The following is a 16,236-nucleotide window of genomic DNA, read 5'->3' on the forward strand; positions in this document are numbered from 1 at the left end:
AGGAAGTCCCCCAAAACTCTTAAAAGGACTAATTAACATCTACTCCACACTTGTTTGCAGAATCCAATCAACCTCAATTGAATCTAATTAGCCTATGCCACAAACTCAATGCTAGTGGGCAACATGGAAAGGGATTATCCACTAGTTCTCCATCCCTCTTACACATAACAAATTATTCCTGGTCGAAGGACTTTTAAGGCCTCCTCACCTTAAACAAATCATTGATATCAACCCTTTTTGCATGTAACTCATGCAAATTTAGCTTACAAGGGATTTTGAATTTAGAAAAGGAACATCATTGGTACAGCTAGAGAAAGCTTTAAAGAATTAACCAATTGCAAATAAACTTGATGAAGTCAATAACCAAAACCCTCACATCAGGGAAGGTACGCAATAAATAGGCAAGAGTTAGAATTTATATTAGAAAAGCTAGTTTCTTGGATTCCTGGTTGGACAGGATGCAGAAAAAAATTGAGGCTCCAAGAAGGGGATGAGAAAGAGGAAGCTAAAATAGAAGATAAGTGGGAACCTCTCATCTTCACCACCCCATAGAGATTTGGGCATTGAAGACAAAGGGTAAATCACCACACGACATAGCTTCCTAAAAATGAATTTTTGAACCATTATTCACTAAGAAACACATATAATAAAAGAAATTGAAGAAATATTGAGCAATAGCCTTCCAAGGGCAATGGTGTGGATATGCAATGATAATTTTGAGAAAAAAGGAAAAACAATGACTACATGTAAGTCATAAGTAAGAATCTTCAATGCTTTATTATTATTATTTTCTAAGTAATGATAGTCTTTCATGCTTGATACAACAAATGTTCACAAGCCACATCTAACTATTTTTTTTTTTTTTCATTTCCAACAATTTTCTACCATGATTATTATTATTTTAAAGTGTCTTAATGGAAATAAAAGCTTCTGGTTCTGCAGTGGAATATGCATTGGAATAATAATGTAAAGGACAGTCTTAGTGTCAAATCTCTGGAGCTGCATGAACTGGGAATTTGTGTAGATTGGAAGAAAGCTGTAACATGTGCATGCTTCAGCTAGACTTGGATTGAACTCCCAACATGGGGAAAACAAAAATGGATTGGCAGCTTATAATAAGCTTTGAATCATCTGCACCCCCTACTGCTGACCAACGCCAGTAAATGAGCATATTAGCTTCTTCTGGCTAAAGAAATGGGCAGATAGATTGCAAGAAGACCACGAATTAAACATGCAACTGGTCCCCAGAGATTAGAAATGTACCCACTTACCTGATTATTGAATTCACTATAGACTAACTAACCATTTTTACTGAAACCGGTTACTTGATTCTGGTGCCCATTGCTAAATGGTCAAATGAAGATATCGCTACCATCATTAGTTGTTCAATAAATTAATTTTTTTTTCTTGTCAATCAGTAGGATAGCAATCAATTTAAAAGAGAAAAAAAAAGGAAAGAAAAAGAAAAATATTTAAAAAAAGTTGGTCAAATTCATTTATTGACTGTACTTTACATATCTTTGATCTTTCTGACATGAATGAAGATACCGGATATGGGCACTACACCCTTCAATAATTTTATGTCACACTCATGTCTCATCCATCATAGCCGTGGATAAGATACATTAACCATGCATGTCATGCATCTCAAATGTCACATTAATAAACTATTTTATTTACAAATACATTGGTATATTTATTTGTAAACTACAATCTTTGATCGAGCAAATAACAAAAACTTATTAAAATATTTTGTTTACTAATTAAGAAATTAAAGAATTTTAATTATAAATAGAGTAACTAAGTCATTTTATCCAAAAATGATTAGATATTTGGAATTATTTGTTGTGGCCAGGCCTACTGTTATTGTGTAGCAGAAAACATCAAGCAGGTTTAAGTAATCAAACCAAATGGTTCAAAGATGACATGTTAATATTACTGAAAGAACAAAGGTTCCATAGCACCATTTACAGGGACTTGGGGAAGAGTATGATAATGATAGGACAATCTTATTTTTTTGGTCCCTTGACTATAAGTTCTCTTCAAAGTTCTTAGATTCTAAAAAAAATTAACATTGTCCAATCATTTAATGCAATATTCATACAAAACAATCAGTGAATCTACATATATCAGAAATCTTACCAGTATGAGTTTTATGGTTGAAAAAATAAGCATTATATCACTTTGCTATGTCAGCATCTGATTTGAGCATTGATATTTATTTAATCATCCTGCAATTCAACAATATAAGGTAAGCATTATCTAAATTGGCTTCTACACTCAAATTTTATGGGATTTTTCCAAAGAGACATTGATAATAGCTTCCAAGGCATGTATCTTTTTATGAATGAAAAGTTCAGCAAATATTTGCAAAATGAGTGACCAAAGTAAAAACATAGAAGTGCAGAAGACAGGAAAGTGAACAGCTGAAATTGCCAGGTGAAGCAACTCTTCATGAACAACACTTTTTATAGTAACTAAAGGTTTAAAGCAATAACAACAAAATGAGTGACTAAAGCAATAACGCAGAAGTGCAGAAGAGATTAAAGTAAACAGCTGAAATTGGCAGGTGAGTGGTTCCATGAGCCACTCATGCATAGCAACTGAAGCTTTACAACAACAGCAGCAATAATTATGATGATGATGATGGTGGTGGTGTAATGATAAACCAGCTTTGCAGCATCTTGGTGACTTATGTGATTTGCTTCCAACATAATATAAATGATTTTGTGCACCAAAGAAGAGGAGCTTGAGCCTTTGCCCATGTGTTGGAAGCACTAAACATGACAAAGAACATAAAGTACTAAACCGAATTTGGAAGATGATCCGAAGATGCTGAGATTTAATCAAGAAAATCAAAACCAGATAACATTGATGATTTGTATTTTAGATAATGGTAAAAGAAAGTAGGGAAGATGACTCTTGAGTTTGTTTTGGTGTTTATGGAAAGAGAGTAAATAATTTTTAAGGCTTAATAGTGGTTGGAGCTGAATCAGAAAGACATCTTCCTTCAAATCTCTGTTTGCCTTGTCGGAGCATTTGCTGAAGGAAGCTTATCTTTTTAAATTTCATTGGTGTGTTAAGGGTGCTCTAGGACTTGGACGATGGCTTTGTTTTTCTCATTTTTCTTCTTTTTTCCATTTCCTTTTGTTTATGGGTGATCCCTGTATACAACCTATGTATCAGGGTAGCTCAACCTTTTTTTTTTCCAGTTTTTTCTAATGCCTTGACTTACAAAAGAATGTTTGCATATAGTTATGATAGTGGTCCATACAAATACCAAAAGTTGAGGTGGAAAAGGTAAATTAAGAGAATAGGTGTAATTGTTTTCCTAGTTATCACAATAACCAATAAGGCATATAAGTGCATTTGGTTTGCCGGAACCTAAACTAGGAAATTGAAATTATATTTTTCTGAAAAAAAAATTCCTGGAATCTAATTGATAGGAGATTTCCATTTTCACATTTAGTTAAAATTGGGAATTTGAAACTCCTATGCTATTTCCATTATAGTGTTTGTGTTTGGTGTACATGGGAATTAGTATCAATTTACATAACAAGCTTTTGAGTAATATTTACAAAAATTGAATCAAGTTGTCTACCTTTCTTTCATCTTCATTCCTTAGAAATAGGACCATAAAAACTTCCAAGTCCTCCATGGGTATTAGATTTCCCCAAATTTGAGGGAATCTCATATTGAAAGAAATTAAGAATCCCAAAGTTATATGCACCAAAATACGGTAATCTTTTTTTTTGATAAGTAAATTTTGGTAAATGAAAGATTCACAATGGTAGACCAAAACACGGTAATCTTGTACTTGGATATAAGCTACTCATTCCCTAGTTAAGAAACCCATGAACCAAATGCATCCTTAAGGCAAAGAATTTCAAGTTCTTATTCCTACAAAACTAGCCAAGCATTTCGATGAGGTTTCATCAAGCATTTGAATTTCCCAATGCTGAAAGGAGTTCTTAAACATCAAATAGGAAATATCTTCTCTTCCAACACCAACATATCTAGAGACATGAGCACAATTTTTTGGTGAGTACTGTCTCTATATCAGACAACGATTGAAGGATTGTCTTGCCTAGCAAGAAATTAAAAAAAGAATGAAGCTATGCAAAAATGTTACAACATATATAGCCATGAGAGATCTCTAAGTATGCACATATAATCTAAAATGAAGATATATTAAGCTGAACGCAGAAAATGTCATACACTATGCCTCTATTAGAGAAACAAATGGGAACAAACACTAATGAGAAAGAATTTTGTACCTTTAACAAGGTACAATTTTATAGACCCAAATTCCAGATCTGATGTCATTACATAGCAGTGACAATTTTTTCCCTAGCTAGACAAATTTGGTTAGCTTGTTTGTCATCAAGAACATGAAGATTGCATGCTTCTAAGAAGACTTGACCCTTGGTTTAGGGTGCCATTGTGTAACTTTGATCAAATGCATGTCACTGTATTTTCCATGACACAAGTACCAAGAACCTTAATCAGTGGGTCTGGTTATATCTCTTTCATAGGAAATAGAAGAAGTGAATGGAAGAAAAAAAAATGCCTTCACAATCCAAAGACCAACACCTCTCATTCAATGAATATAAGGATATTTGCCTTTTCAAAGGGAAGGACAAGAAATGTCATCAATTTCATGAAACCAAGTTTTTCCCAAAGCTGAATCGTGAGCTGGAGAATAACAAAGAGAAGAAAGGCTAGATATGGGAGAGTCAAATATTATAAAGCTGTTAGAGAAGAGAGAAATAAAAAAGATTGGTATTCTTATGTAGAATCAATAAACAATCCTTAACAATGAATCTAACATGTCAAGGGAAATTCTGATAGCCTTGGGAGACGGCTTTCCAGAGAAAGGAGTAGAACTCTTCCACCAGAAAATTGGCATATCACCCATCATTCTGCAACCTATATATGCCCTTGATGATATACATCACACAGAATCATTTTTTTGATAAGTGAAGAGGCCAAAGTATATTATATATAAACAGTAAAATACATCACACAGAATCATGCTCTACATAGAATCACTATAACCACTTACAAATGAGAGCTTTATTTGGAACACCCCAGGCCTAACCATGACAAAACAAAGACATCTGGTGCTCCAAAAATTTCAGCCCAAACATTTGACTTAGATGGTTTATATTCCCTTCAATCAATCTCAGCCACTATAACCTCTTGCAAATTGAAAATAGTTTTGTCCCATCTGCTAAACCTTGAAAATTTCCCAAAGGACTAGCATTTTCGGGTCCAATATGTAGCCTGTACTCTGCAGATATTTCTCTTTCTAATCACACAATTGCTGTCATCCTTTTGGATTCCAATACAAGACTAAATATGTACAAGCACCCATACAATCCCATAGACCTCTTTCAAATAATCCAATCTAAAAAAATAAAAAATGGAATCAAAATCTTGTACTTCTAGCATGAGTGCCCATTTCAACAATTAACTTCTCCTTTAAGGAAGCATAGGCCTTCTTCAACCCATTAAGCTATTTAAAAATTTTCTCAACTATTGGGTACCTATAAACTACATCAAGGGCCAGCCACTTGTGACTAACTCCCTCTCTATCAAGTACTTTTATTTATAATTTAAACAGATACAATCCCAAAAATTTTAGGGATAAGTTTAGAATTAGAAACTTTCTTCTTTTTAGAAATAGAGGGAAAAAAGCTGACATCTATGAATCATAGAGGAGAAACTTTACATACCACCAACCCTACTGCCACACCAACAATCATAGCATTAAGTATATCTATCATTGCACTGGCCTCAATCCAAGCCCCAGGATTCTCATTCACAATCAAGAACAAATTAGTGAAGACCAATGTTGCTTGGATTTGGGCATCAATGTCAAGTGCAAGTATGCATATAGGTGTTTTTGATCAGTCACGCCTCCAATTTTAGAATACAAGGACTTGCCTAAAAAAGATCTTAATAATAACTATTTGGATGTAGCACAACAAAAGGAAGGAAGATTTTTTTTTTTTACGGTAAACAAAACTAATTCACTGATAGAAGTTTTAAAGCACAAATGAAGGATGATAAATCCTTCCAAAATCTGATCAAAATCCACAGGAGCTTGTATAAGGTAAAATGTCTCTACTCCCTCAAAAATTCCCCTACTAAAGGAACCAAATGCTTAGCTCCTCTCTTTGCTAAAAGATTGGCAACTTTATTAGCTGAATGAGGAGATCATGAAAAGTAAAAACCCAAGTCTTAAGTTATAAATAGAATTTGTCGAAGATATCGACAATACCGCCAACGCCCTCCCTCTAACTTAGACACCTAAGATATGAAAATAGAAGAATCCTCTTCTAACCTTGGTTAAAGGGTAATGAGCTCAAGCCCATAGCAAGCCCTCTAAAAGGGCTAAAATCCTTGCCTCAATGACTAAACCATCTTATACTCGTTTTGAGAAAGCTCCCACCCCTAAAACACTCTATCCTATGATCACCCCTCCAATTCACAACTGACTTAGATTACCCAATGCACAACAATCAGAATTTAACTTGAATGAACCCACTGAAAACAAAACCTAAATAGGGAACAACTTCTCTTTTAACCCTTTCGATTTACATACCATTTTCAATAAAGTTGTAAAGCATTGTAAATTTAAGCCACTGCTTTGGTGGTTTTTTAATACAATCCCTTTACTTATCAAAAAAAAAAAAAAAAAAGTTGTAAAGCATTGACAGGAATATCCACATAAGCTACCTTCTTTAGCATGTTTAGAATAAGATCCCACACCTACCAATTGCTCTTTAAGCACATTTCTAATTCATAGTGTCCTAGATCTTTACCTAGTGAGCACCCATCAGAGTTTAGCTTCATAGAACCTGTAAGAGGTGGTCTGAACATAAGATGCATCTCTCTAGTTGTCTTCTTATAATTGCAAGATGGGTTCCAATTTAGTAAAAAATACCTTAAAGGTGTGCCCTAAAAGGTGTCGGTGACAAAAACCTATAGGAGGCAAAGAAGTGTAACATCTCCCAAATATTCTATGTCCTTTATATATCCTTGAAATTTTATGCATTCCTCTCCCGTTGGATAATATATATCAAAGTGAAGCTCTCCACATATCAAAATAGTATGACTCTTAGATGAGCCTCTCGATCCTCAAAATCCTAAAAGATATGGCTAACATATTCGCCATGCTTTTAGTGGGAACCCTCACAATTCCAATGCTTTTGAATAATGTATGCTATAGCTCCAATGCTACAAGATAGTGTAAAAAATGATAATCAATCAATTTGCCACTTGCCGAGCACATAACATAGCGGTTTGGATTAAGGGTTTCGCAAGGTCTCCTTAGTTGTAGCACATGATTAGTATTGACCTTCATCCTTGGGTCCTCTTTTGGCGGCTCTTTTTAATTTAATTTAAGTTTTTATTTATCAAAAAAAAAATTATTAGTATTGACCTTCATATTAGCCACTAACCAAGCAAAAGCTTTTACTTAGGCTTTAGATTTCCATGTGACATTGGTTACGGAAAAAATTTTCACTCACAATTGAGAAGCAACTTCAAAGATTGAATTGACTAAGACTTACCTTGATGAGGTTAATGACCAAATGTTACATTTTGTAAGGAAGGGAACCAGCACACATGAATGAGAAATGGCACAAGAAGTGCAAACTCATCAATTTTCTAATAAAAAAGATAATGATAGAAATTGAAAATCCAAGTTGGTGTAGAAGAAGAAAGGCCCAATATGGATAAGATAGTAGAGGCCCTAGTTCTTGTAACCTAAAAAGATTTGAGAACTGAAAACATAGAGGTGGATATTGCCACTAAATATATTCCAAAAGAGAATCCTATTTTTACCACCATTCATTGAAGAACGAATAAAACAAGAAAAATCAAAGGGAACCTACACAATGACTTCCAAGGATAATGATGCAACCACTTGACATGGTGTTAACATCCCATCACTATTAGAATTCTTAGTTGGAAGGGCTTTTCATTGTTCATATTGTAAATTGTTGCAATTCTTAAGTAAAAGTTCCTAAGTTAGTTATAAGAGAAACGAAATTGGAATTGCTTTTGTTTTTTTCCTTTTTCTCCATTTGTTGGTTTCAAAGCATCTTTGAAATTAACCCAATTTCAACGGATAGTACTTATAATTAAAATTTTGCCCACAAATGAATAGTGGAAAAATCATTTATGGAAAATGGAGTAGAACAACAACTTTTCTAGATCCATCATCCATCAATAACTCAACCTCATACCACCTACAAGTAGTGTTAGGTGAGTTTATTTTTAAGTGCACATTGAAAGCCAAGTAGAGTTGGTAATAATCTACCTTCTAGAGCCTAAGATGATTTTCCTTTTTTCCAAATAAGACATTTATCTACTAAAGATCCTTGGATTACATACATGGAATGATTTTGGGAATTCATTTATGTCTACATAATGCACACAACGTCAATTGTTTTTTATTTTTTTATTTTTTATAGGTGACGTCAATTGGTTATTGGGCCAATTTGATGGCATGACATATATTGGTGGTTTTTATCCCTTTAACCTTATTCTTGATCCAATAGGGAGACAAGGTATGTTTATTATACGATTTATAACTAGTATAAGAATAACTAATTGATGGATCAAAGTATAATATGCTAGATTATAATAAATCTTGAACATTTGGAGTTATATAGGTATGCAAAGGACACATTGTGCTTTCTAGCTTGTGCTTCTTGGTACTTATCGAGTATCTAACCAAAATGACAGGGTAAATGGGATTCCAAATGTTGTATATCACAAATGATCCTTTATAGACCTTAGATTGTCACATAGGCGTGAGTTTCATCTTAAAAATGTGAAAAAAGGTATCAATATCTCTATATACCCAAAGCTCATGAACAAGTAAGCATCTTTAGAATTGTAATGTTCTTAGGAATATATACATTTTTTTCCCTAAAGTGAGTTCACAAATTGTAGCTAGACCATTTCCTACAATTTATCCATTTTCAATTCATTTACCCAGTCAAGCTTTTATATGCATATAAGTAATTTATCGAAGAACTGATACATAACAATTGGAGTACTTCATCTATCTTCATTACCTATTATAGCTCATGTGAGCATTGGTATAAACAATATTGCCAATATCAGAAACCATCACAAAACAATTAAGAACAAGAAAACGACACTGCTAAGGTAAAGGATATAGCTCTAAACACATTGTATTTGCTTTCTTAGTAGTGGCTTCATTTTTGGAGTTTGGAAATGTTTGCCTTCTTACCAAGTTGGGCCTTATTGCCTCTATATACCTTATATGAACTAGCTTATGGTCTTTTTCTTTATCATCATTTTTTTACTTTGTTTATAAAAAAACTTCAAATGCAAAAATGGTAGAAGTTATCTTCAATGCAATTTTCCACTTTTCCATTGTTGGGCAGCCATATTTCCTCACAATATAAGCTTCCACAATGCTTTGATACCCTCCTCATGTGTGGCCCCATACTCACTGTGAGAGGCACATATCGCATTGCCAAAAAACAGAACACATTTTTTGTCATAATAATTAGATAGATAAATTGATTGAGGGAGGACAAAACCCTAGACCTCCAATTAAATCTAAGTTATGATATCATCTTAAACAATCAATTTTCCTAAAAATTTAAGATATTAGGATTTGGGTCCAACACATATGCCATGCTTCAACACCCATAATAAGAAAAGCTTCAAATGCAAAATGGTTGAGCTTATTTATTTATTAATGGAGGTGACAAAACACAAGTATACAATGAGAGTGTTATGAAAATAAAGGGCATGGAGGAAATAAAAAAACAAAAACGAAAAATAAAACTCTCATACATCACAAGAACCTAAGCGTTCCAAAAAGTATAGAAAGGAGCACCGCTTAAGCCCCATTATCTCTTTGGACTGAAATTATAACCTTTGACGAGATTGAGCGATCGGTTCAATCTTTAATAGGTGTTTTTACTCACTCTGCATTTGTGGTTCGAAGGTTGAAGGTTGATGTCTTCACTTTGTTTCATTTCATTGATTGTATAAGGTCCCATCATCTTTCTTTCCTTTTAGCCTTTTTAGTACTCTTTATATACTTTGGTGCCCCCCCTCTCTCCTCTTCCTTTAGCATTTGTCAATATATAGTCTTTATTGCCAATTTAAAAATATAAATAAACAATGAATGCATTCCACATTCTTTGCGCATCCTTTATGGGAATCAAACCCCTTAAATCTCTACTATTCCATTCTTTTTAAAGACACCAAGCCAAGATAAGGGGTATGGTTCTTCATAGCTTCTTCTTACGATGAACCTAACATATCCATAAGCAAGCAACTCTCTAACTTTTCATTTCCTTCTACTTCTCCTCTCTATTTCCATGCATTTTCTATCAAGTTTTCAAGAAACTAAACATAGCCAAAGTATAAGTGGTTTCCTCTAGAAGCTTTAGTCAATGCTTCAAAACAACCCCCACCAAAGGAAAAGTATTTGCAATTATAAAGAGTTATTGGCATTATAAATATTTTCGATTTCTTTCTTTTTCCATTAAAGGTTGATTTAACTTTTTTCAAATAAGAGACTTCTTGCCAATTTCACTTATTAGACAAAAGAAAGTAAGAAAGAAGAGAGACAGATCTTTTACCTTTACATGGTGATTGCAATTTAAAATGTAATATACATACATACATAAATATATAGCTGATGGTTCATTTCACACTCTAATTGAAGAAAGCTGATAGATCAAAGAACAACAGTTTTAACTACTGTACAACACCAATTTGTATCATTTATTGCTCAAGTATGATCTTAGCACGCTTGTCATTTGGACCATCCAATTTGCATTAGTTATTACCGGTACTGATGATGATCCCAGCATCTGCATTAGCATTAGCAATGGCATGGGCAATACAATTGATTTCAGTATCAGTTCAATTCTAAAAGCCTTGAATCCCAACTGCTTGATGAAGACAACAAAGATCCTTTTTGCCCTTCAATACAAGACTAGGCAGGAAATGACCATGTACAACATAATTTAAATTCATGGAGAGAACAAGACAAAATTAAAGAAAAAAAAAACGAAAGAAACAAACCGAAAAACAAAACACAACATAAGCATGACTCAGATCAAGGGTTGAACAAAATAGTTCAAAAAAACTATAAACAGATACAATTGCAAAATCCAACCAAGTAAACCAAAAAAGAAAAACAGTGATAATCATTTAAATAAACAACATAACTAACCATTTTTTTCTTCAGTCTCCACTGACACCATCGGTTCAGCAATCAAAGCAGAAGTCCCACTTTTACCGTCCTCCTTTCGCTGTCTCTTAACAAAAAGTCTGGCAATCTGCAGCTGAGTTTTTGCAATTATCTCTGTCCTCTTAAGCTCCATTTCCGCCCTCCTAACCTCTGCCTCCACCCTCAACCGTTCTGAGTCCTTATACATTTCCATCCGTGCCTGCTCAATCTTCAACATTGAATGAGCCAACAACCTAATACTCTCTGCAACCTCGCTCCCTAGTCCCTTCCTCCGCTTAAATGGATTCACTTTTCGGGACCCATCTCCTACATTGCCTATTTTGCTCTTTGGGGCACTGAATTCACTATCATCTCCGACAGTGTTTGACCCATCATTCTGATGACTACCCTGTATATGATTCTCTCCTTGTAAATCGGCCGTCTCACAATTTCGACCTTTTTCAACAACCTGAGCATAAACTCTCCTTGGATCATTCTCGGAATCATCCACCACCACCTTTGGTACTGCCACCGGCGCATCCTCTGCCACCCCATTACCAAAACCGACATCTCCGCCCCTATTTTGGACGGACGTTCCTTTCAACAAACCATCCATTCTGCCATAGAATTGCCATGAAGAACCAGGACCATTCACCGAAGATTCAATGCGATACCGTTTCTTCATGGACTCGATCTTGTTCTTGCATTGATTGGGGGTTTTCAGGGCTTTCATCCCACTGTCTCTTATAGAAACTTGCTGGGCAATGTCCTCCCAATCAGTTCCCTTCAATTTCGCTCGATTTCGCAGCAACCATTTGGATTCGTACACATCCAACAGGCTTGTGACCCCACCTTCGCTCCACTCATCTCTCTTGCTCTTATCGGGGTTCTTGGTCGCCACAGTCGTCGCCGTCGCCTTTGCCGCAGCTGTCACCGTCGCCGCAGCCGTTGCCGTTGCCGGAGTCTGCGCCACACCCGATTCCATTCTCAAGAGGAGCGTTTGACGTTGAATTCTCAAAAACTCTTCACCAACTGAGACAAACCAAGAAAAATCTCATGAAAATGAGTTTTTTGGAGTTGAATTATCACACACCCTTCATGGATTCAGAGTTTGTTACAAAACACTTTAAGAAAAACTCAGAAAAGCCTCAGTTTCTGATAAAATATCTGCAGAAAACAAATGAGAGCGCAGAAAAAAAAACCTGAAAAGGTAGTTTTTGCTGTTGAATTCTCAATATCCTTTCATGAGCTCAGCCTTTACAGCAAAACCCTCTAAGAAAAACTCGGAAAAAGCCACACTTTGCGATAAAATTCCTGCAGACATCAGACGGGGCCTCTGAAGCAGCCCTCAAAAGGAAGTCTTATGTGCTGAATTCTCAAAAACACAACATGGGTTCACTCTAAGAAAAACCGCAGAAAGAAAGAAAGAAAAAAAAAAAGCGGTAGTTGGAGTTGAATTCTCAAAAACCCTTCAGGAGTTCGATGTTTTGAGCAAAACCCAGTAAGAAAAACTCTTCAAAAAGCTTCAGTTCCGGACGCGATTTCAAAGAAAACCTCTGAAAAGGCCACAGTTCAGAAAATTTCCGCAGAAATCAAACGGTTGGAGCTCTCAGAACTGCAGGTGACCGCTGCTGCAGTGCAGTTACAGAGCATTAGTAGTGGGGTCACCTCTGTAGCGTCGAGAGGGGGGGGAGACACGAGTGCGTGACCACATCGACGGTACGCATCGTCGAGCCCCCGGATGACGACGCGTGGGAGAATGTAGGACGTCGATTTGGGGTTTGGGCATCTCTGGAGGAAGAGAACATTTTGGTGGTGGTGCTGGTGGAAGCTGGCGTCAGGGTGAAGAGTATGGAGCCAAAAGGAGGACTTCTCACCCCATTTATTGCAATATCCTAGTTGAGGGTATTTTGGTAAAAAAAATATTGTTTAGAATAACAAAAGTTTATCAAATTATTGCGGGTTTTTTTTTTTTTTCACAAATCTATCATGTAAGTCGATAGTAACATATGAAAGTTTTAGTTCAAAAAATCATTTAGGGAAGCTCGAAAATTGGTTTTTAGAATTGTTTTATGTTTTTCAAAATAAAAAACACAGAAAACATATTTAGAAACCAATAACTATTTTATCAGAAAACATCTTTTAGTTATTTTATATTATTTTCACTTATTTTTTGTGGTTGTTTTAAAAAATAATTATACAAATATGTAGAATAATTAAAAATAAAATATTAGATATAAAAATTATTTTTAAAACATATTTTAAAATATTAAAAATAGGTTAAAAACATTTTGGGTTTCTGAATATACTTTTGTTCTACAAAAATTAGAGAACGATTTTCAAAAACTGTTCTAAAAAACTATTTTTCATAATTGTTTTAGAAAACAATTATCAAACAGACTTTTAACTTTTGAAAATATATTTTTCATAAGATTTATTTCTTTCAAAGTATTTAATATAGTTTTTAAAAATAAAATTAATAACATTTATACCATCATCTATTTAAGCTAAGCAAATGAGTATATGTATATTCACTTTGCTTATATTGTATATGTTGGAAAATTGAGCAAATACTTTGATGGGTGAATGAATTTAACCATAGAATACATTGAATGGGTGAATGCATTAAACCCTTTTTCCAAAATCCTAAAACCCTTAAGAAGCCAAAACATTTTGGCTTCTTGAATGTTAAGAGTCTCTTTCTCCCATTTAAAAGTCTATATAAAGAGAGACTTAGACTCTCTTTAGGGGTTAAGTTTTTGAATTCTGGCATTACAATCATCAAACCTTCATTTCCTTTTTCTGTTGTGATAGAGTTGGACACAATTTAGCTCATTGGGAGTGGCTGCAAAGGTGTTGTTGCTGCCACTCAAAAACTGTTTATCTTGGGAAATAAACGCCTTGCAATTCTCAAAGCACCAGTAGAGGAGGCAAATATGTTTTAAGGAGATCGTGGTTTCATAAGACTTGATTTTGTCTCTTCTTCCTTCTTTGTTCATTTATTTATTTATTATTTTCTTTCTTTCTCTCTTTTCCTTGTCTGACGGATTAACCAGATGTGGTCTACAGTCTTAAACACAAACTATAGGTAGTGTGGTCTACAGTTTTAAAAGATGGCAGCAAAAGATGTTATTCTATTTAACCACTCTGAATCTCGTAAGATTCTTGACTGAGAATGCTCCTAAGCTCTAAAAAGATGAGCTCAACATCCAAGTATCAGTGTTGTGGATGCTTGGAAACATACTGACTTCCTATGTAGAAATTATGTCATGAATGGGTTAGTTGATTCTTTGTACAATGTTTACTCTGACAAGAAAACAACTAAGGAGTTATGGGAGTCTCTAGACCGGAAATATAAAACTGAGGATGTTGGGGCTAAGAAATTTGTCATAAGCCGCTTCCTCGACTATAAAATGGTACATTCCAAAACTATGGTAAGTCAAGTCCAGGAACTTCAAGTAATCTTGCATGAGATACATACTGAGGGAGTGATTTTGAGCAAAACTTTCCAAGTGACAACTATAATTGAGAAATTATCTCCTGCTTGGAAAGATTTTAAGAATTACCTCAAGCATAAAAGAAAGGAAATGAGCATTGAGGATCTGATTATTAGACTTCACATTGAACAAGATAATAGAATATCTGAAAAGAAAGGGGCAAACACTTTGAATGAGGCCAAGGCTAATTTTGTGGAACATGGTCATAGTTCCAAGGCAAGGAAGAACAATAATAAATGGAAAGGATCTAAGTTGGGACCTAAATGAGGGATCTCCAAGAAGGCGAAGTTTGAAGGAAAGTGCTTCAATTGTGGAAAGCAAGGTCACAAATCTGTTGATTGTAGACTGCCCAAAAAGAACAAACCCAAGGAAGCTAATGTGATCAACGACATCAATAAAGACGTTTTTGACATTAATCTCACAACTGTAGTCTTTGAGGTGAACTTGGTGGGATCTAACCCAAAGGAATGGTGGATTGATACTGGTGCTACTCGCCATGTATGCTTTGATAAGAAAATGTTCGCCATTTTTTAACCAATTGAGAATGGGGAAAAAGTGTTCATGGGGAACTCTACCACTTCTAAGATCAAAGGTCAAGACAAAGTAATCTTGAAAATGACTTCCAAGAAGGAGTTGACTCTAACTAATGTTTTATATATACCTCAAATCTGCAAGAGCTTGGTGTCCAATTCATTGTTGAGTAATCATGGATTTCGGTTGGTGTTTGAGTCAAACAAATTTATTTTGTCCATGAGTGGAATGTAAGTTGGAAAGGGGTATATGAGTGATGGAATGTGGAAACTCAATGTAATGACTATTATTAAGTCAAATATGAATAAAGCTAGTTCTTCTACTTAATACTTGAGTCTTCCAATCTCTGGCATGGTAGATTAGGACATGTTAATTATGATACATTATGTAGATTAATTAACTTAAATCATATGCCAACATTCCAAATTTCCAAGCATAAGTGTGAAACTTGTGTTGAGGCAAAACTAACAAGGTCATCTTTTCAAAGTGTTGAAAGAAACACTAGACCCCTTGGCTTAATTCACAGTGACATATGTGATTTGAAATTTGTACAAATAAGAGGTGGTAATAAATATTTTATTACTTTTGTTGATGATATAACCAAATACTGTTACGCGTATTTGCTAAGAAGCAAGGACGAAACTTTAGAGAAATTTATTCTCTATAAAAATGAGAATCAACACAACAAGAAAATTAAGGTGCTAAGAAGTGACCGAGGTGGTGAGTATGACTCGCCATTTGTTAACATCTGTGCTCAATATGGGATTATACATGAAACCACAGTACCTTATTTGCCTCAGTCCATTGGAGTGGCTGAGCGAAAGAATCATACATTGAAGGAAATGATGAATGTAATGTTAATTAGTTCTATATTGCCACAAAACATGTGGGGAGAAGCCATTTTGATTGCTAATTACCTTTTAAATAAGGTACCTAAAAAGAAAGCATAAAAGACTTCATATGAGT

General features: G+C 34.8%; 1 protein-coding gene across 2 annotated transcripts; it reads right to left on the reverse strand.

Moving 5' to 3' along the window:
• Nucleotides 1–1,892: 1,892 nt before the first annotated feature.
• LOC117922670 lies at nucleotides 1,893–13,074 on the reverse strand. Of its 2 annotated transcripts, none has more exons than XM_034840847.1 (3): nucleotides 12,445–13,074; nucleotides 11,246–12,274; nucleotides 1,893–2,231 (listed from the first exon to the last, which is right to left on the reverse strand). In XM_034840847.1, the coding sequence occupies exons 2-3, from the start codon at nucleotides 12,225–12,227 to the stop codon at nucleotides 2,227–2,229; spliced, it is 987 nt and encodes a 328-aa protein (XP_034696738.1). In that variant the 5' UTR covers nucleotides 12,228–12,274; nucleotides 12,445–13,074; the 3' UTR covers nucleotides 1,893–2,226. The 2 variants fall into 2 exon arrangements, with proteins under 2 accessions (XP_034696738.1, XP_034696737.1); XM_034840846.1 differs by lacking the exon at nucleotides 1,893–2,231 and adding an exon at nucleotides 10,771–10,880.
• Nucleotides 13,075–16,236: the final 3,162 nt, after the last annotated feature.

The sequence above is a fragment of the Vitis riparia genome, chromosome 9 (genome assembly GCF_004353265.1).
Source record: "Vitis riparia cultivar Riparia Gloire de Montpellier isolate 1030 chromosome 9, EGFV_Vit.rip_1.0, whole genome shotgun sequence".
NCBI classification, from domain to species: domain Eukaryota; kingdom Viridiplantae; phylum Streptophyta; class Magnoliopsida; order Vitales; family Vitaceae; genus Vitis; species Vitis riparia.